Source organism: Triticum dicoccoides, chromosome 2B (assembly GCF_002162155.2).
Source record: "Triticum dicoccoides isolate Atlit2015 ecotype Zavitan chromosome 2B, WEW_v2.0, whole genome shotgun sequence".
NCBI lineage: Eukaryota > Viridiplantae > Streptophyta > Magnoliopsida > Poales > Poaceae > Triticum > Triticum dicoccoides.
The window spans coordinates 184,399,607-184,404,515 of NC_041383.1; the positions used below are offsets into that span (position 1 = coordinate 184,399,607).

The following is a 4,909-nucleotide window of genomic DNA, read 5'->3' on the forward strand; positions in this document are numbered from 1 at the left end:
GTTCTTCTCCGGCGAGGTACAAGGAAGAAGGAAAGAAGAGGTACTTGACGCAACAACAAAAAAATTAGGTACCTGGTAATTAGGAAAACCGGAAATCGTAAGTTTGGAACAGAAATTGCACTAAATTAGTTTACAAGCTGAATCCGACGAGAGGACATGATGTTATGAATCCACGACGCATTCGATAATGCATGGACAACAAGGACGGCAACATTTGCTGGCGAGATTCAGCACTAACACATACACGTCTTCAAGGCAAGACTGTGAGCGTTTCTAACCATATTATCCCTCTACAAACTAATGTAAAACGTTTTTGCAGTTCAAATTGATCTAAAAAACGTTTTATATCTTCTATATCTAAATAGCTAGCACCCATTAACATATTTCTCTTAACATGCACATATGCCACCTCAGCATGTTAACATGCATGCAAAAGACCCATTTCAGCATGTGAACATGCATGCAAAAGACCCACTTCATCATGCGAAGATGCATGTGAAAAGTCCCACGTCATCAATAATGAAAAAATAAATCATATAAGTTTTTAGTTTTAGTTCTCATATTATTCATCCAAATATTATTATCCAAAATAATCAAATATCATTAAAATATATTGCAGCCGAGTCCCGCAGCAACACGTGGTGCATCATCTAGTTAGTGTAAAGAGGTAGTACTAAATTAACAAAGTACATGCACCGACATGCGCGACAAGGTCATCATACACCGTCTTCGACTATCCTCCACAACAGTATGACCATCCTTGCTACGGGCGTCTTGCGTCCCCTCATTATTTCATACGTGTTGGGGTGAGGTGTCTCTAACCTACATGCTTTTTACAATTTGGGAATAATCATGTGTAGAATACTCGATTAAACTCTCAGTCCCACTAAGCATACATCATCTGAAACCCAACCATGGGCTTAGATGTCTTTTTAGTCTCCCTTTTTTAGTGGTCGAATATCACAATGGGTTTCTTTAAATAGATAGTATAAGAAAGGTTTTTCCTAAGTTTGTGCATTATTTTGAATTTTGTTATGGAATGCAAAATGAGAGACACTTGGAGTTTAGTAGAGATGCCCTATATCTTTAGAAACCGCGACATGCAATGCATATCTGATATTGGAATGAATAAAATGCAGGATATGTCTAACAAATTACCTAAGGTGTGTCAACTGCGTCCTATAAATTCAAAAGTGAATATACGGGTCTTAGTTGTGCATGTGTAATTCAACGCAGGTCTTATCCGTGTTTGATTTGATAGCGTGGAATAATTATGTCTTTACAGAAATGTTTGTTTCACTTGTAAAAAATGTTCCTATGTTTGAAACATGTATTTAGGAAATAAAACATATTTTGAAAAATGTTTATGTCTTTATAAATGACTAGATTTATTTTCAAGCACTTTTCTTATTATTATTTTCATTCATAGTTCCATAACAAAACTAGAAAAAAAATGATGACTACTATAAAACCAGATGAGAAGAAACAGAGAAGAAAAAATCCATCAAAACCCAAAATGGGTCAGTCTATGTTGCATAGAAGAATTATCTATTTCGTGGGTGGATCCTACTCGGCGCTTTTCTTGTGTTTACTTTTTCGCTTCTTTTACTGTAGTTACTTTTTTCTGTTTTTTTATTTTGTTCTTTTTTTAAGATTTTTTTACTGCACGTTGAACGATTCTTTAATATACCATCAACATTTTTAATACACACTAAACATTTTTCGAAATATTCATTGCACATTTTTTAATTTATGGTGATCTTTCTTAAGTACATGATGAACGTTTATTTCATATACAATGAGTACTTTTTTAATCAATGGTTATTTTTAATATATTATTAACTTTTTCCATATGCACTGAACTTTTTTGAAAACTCATATTGAACAATTTCCAAAAATTAATTTTATTTTCAGTAGGCTTTTAAATATCCATCTCCGTAAAATTGGAAAATAGTTTATTTTGGAAAAAAAAAACAACTAATACAAGAAGAGAAGAAAAAAACGATCATGACAGAGTGGCCAGTGTCGCTACTAATGGGCCAGCCCAAGTAGCACCTTGCAGGTTAATTCGTTTGTTTGTTTGTTTCTTATTTGTTTGTTTTTCTTTTTTTTCGTTCATATTTCCTGAAATATTCTAAATACATGTATTCTGAAACTTAAATTTACACTACAAAATAAAACCGTGAATTTGAAAAAAATAACAGTGTAAAATCATTGTTAGTATAAGTTTTTGAAAATGCTGAAAGCATTTAGAAAAAAATGTTTTTGACATTTAAATACTGTTCATGAAATTTAAAAAGCATGTGATATTTTAAAAATATACAATATATGAAACATACAAATTCCAGTCATGATTCACTCACATTCAATTGATCACACAAACATGCACCATACTTTCATGCACTTCTGGACATGTTTTAAATACATTTTAGTTACATACATTTTCGAAATGCATTTTACGTAAATGTTTTTGGTTGCATTTCATATATCCAACATTTTCTGTTTCATATGTTTTCAGAATGCATTTACATAAATTCATCGGTTGCATCCCAGAAATGCTTGAGACACATTTTAATGTCACATTTTTCAAAATCAAACATTTCAATTGCACTTATAGAGATTTTGCGGTTGCGTCACGAAATAATCCCTCCACCCCACAGTGTAAGACATTTTTGAGTATTTCTTAATTTCATACACAATACACATTCATTTCAAATTGTAATGAATATTCCTCGAAATTTAAAGGGAAGTGTTAACCAAAAGATTTCATTTATTTCAAATTTGTTTAGGAAGATTTTACTAGGAAGAAAACAAGTGAATCTCCTCTCTCAAACGTATCATCGAACAACTCAAGCTCTCAGCTATAAGGCCCATGAACACCGACCGGTGTAGGGAGAAATGTTTGGCATGCACCAACGGCAAAATTGAGATATCGTGGACGCGACTTGAATATGCACCTCTATGCCGGTAAAGCCAAAGAGCGCACAACTTAAAACCATCTCGAATATCGATCTCTCTACCTCCTCGCTCTGACACCCACCTTAGCCGCGCGTGTGACCTCGTCCTCCCGTGCGCTACCACCTACTTATGCCACAAAGTCGGCGCTCGCTAACTTGAGAAACAAAACAATAATTTAGCATTGATCATGTTTATGGGCCAATTTTATAGCACACCTTCAAGTAAGTACTCCCTCTGAATTTAAAGTAAAATCACGATATGTATTATGGATCGAAGGGAGTACTATTCATAGCATGATTTGACTACTTTTTTCTTGACTTCTGACATTTTGCAACAGCAGACCACGAACTCACACGCAGAACAGTGACATGGACCGACAAGCGCATGCTGCAGCAACATACTGCTATGTGCTGAGCTAAACGGTGCAAACACGCACAACCATAATTATAAAGTGCCGTACATATGTAAGAGGATTATTCACTAGTGCAGTTGAAGTTAACCAGATAAATTGACCGCTAACATAGCGGCCTTCTTCTTGTTGTTGTTCAGTGAATCGTGCGGCAACTAGCAGTCCTGGCGGATGATAAACCCGACCACGGTGCCAACCATGCTGCCCACTGTCACGAGTATCGTTACCCAGGCCGGGATGCAGGAGTGCAGCCAGTCGATATAGCCGCCGGACGGCATGCACGCACCAGCTCGCTCGTCGCCGCCATCCAGCTTCTGTCGCAGGTGGCCCGGCAGCAGCACGGCGTCGACGACGTACACGGCGAGGGGGGCTTCTTCGGACACCGTCTTGGTCACCCTGACCCCAGCGCCGCTCCCGCACGACGGCCACAGCCGCAGCGTGTCCCCGTCGTCGCGGACGGTGATGGCGTGGCTCTTGTTGGTGGCCGCGTCGGCGGACAGCGAGTTCACGGACACCCAGTCGAACGCCTGGAACTGCTCCCTCCCGTAGCGCGCCCACGCGCCGTGGTGAAGCAGGACGGCGAGCTGGTCGTCGGCGCTCAGGCTGTCGAACTTGGGCTTGAACGTCGCCAACGCGAGGTCGTCGGGGCAGAAGACAGTGAGCCCGCGGCCGCGCTCGGCGAGGAGGCGCTGCTGGAAGATCTCGCCCGCGTCCGCCGTCGCGGCGAGGAGGCCCGCGAACCTCGCGCATCCGTTGGCGGACATAACGTCCATGAACACCTGCTGCTTCGGCGCGTCGGACGCGTGCCCACGGCCCGAGCCGTCGATGCCTCGGAACACAAGCCGCGGCGCTTCGCCCGCCTCGTCGAAGTCCGTGGAGACACGGGCCGTGAACACCGGCTCCTCCGACGCGACGGACGCGTGCCCACGGCCCGAGTCGTCGATGCCTCGGAACTCGAGCCGAGGCGCCTCGCCCGCCTCATCGTCGTCAGTGGCGACAATAACGTCCATGAACACCGGCTCCTCCGGCCCGACGAACGCGTGCCGACGTCCCGGGTCGTCGATGCCTCGGAGCTCGAGCCGGGGAAGCCACGCCTCGTCGTCGCCGCCCACTGCAGCGCCCCCAGAAAAGACGAGCAGAAAAAGGAGCAGAAACGGCGCGGCCATCGCGCGCTGGCACGAGCGAGCTAGCTAACAGAGCGCGAGATGCACGGAGTTGCTGAGTGGCTACGGTAGGCTGGTAGCAGAGCGGTGCAGTGTAGGGGGTGTGGCCGCGAGAGTGTGGAGTATTTATACACTGTGACGGTCTAACGGAGACGGAGGCCATCAGGTAGAGGAACTGCGAGGTAAAGAGTTCCATGGTCCGGAAGGGAAGGGAGCGAGGAAGAAAGGAGTGAAGGCAAGGGCTATACGTGTCGGTCGCCCGTAGGGTACATGATATGGAAGCGACTCAAGCGACACAAGCCAAAAAAAACATTTTTCTTCGAAACTTGACATGCACACGTATAATGTTGATGTATCCGCCAAACTTTTTATTAAAAAA

The 4,909-nt window shown here is 43.0% G+C and overlaps 1 protein-coding gene across 1 annotated transcript; it reads right to left on the minus strand.

The window, feature by feature from the left end:
- Nucleotides 1-3,197: 3,197 nt before the first annotated feature.
- Nucleotides 3,198-4,635, minus strand: LOC119367508. The gene has a single exon (XM_037632999.1). The coding sequence runs from the start codon at nucleotides 4,531-4,533 to the stop codon at nucleotides 3,523-3,525; it is 1,011 nt and encodes a 336-aa protein (XP_037488896.1). The 5' UTR covers nucleotides 4,534-4,635; the 3' UTR covers nucleotides 3,198-3,522.
- Nucleotides 4,636-4,909: the final 274 nt, after the last annotated feature.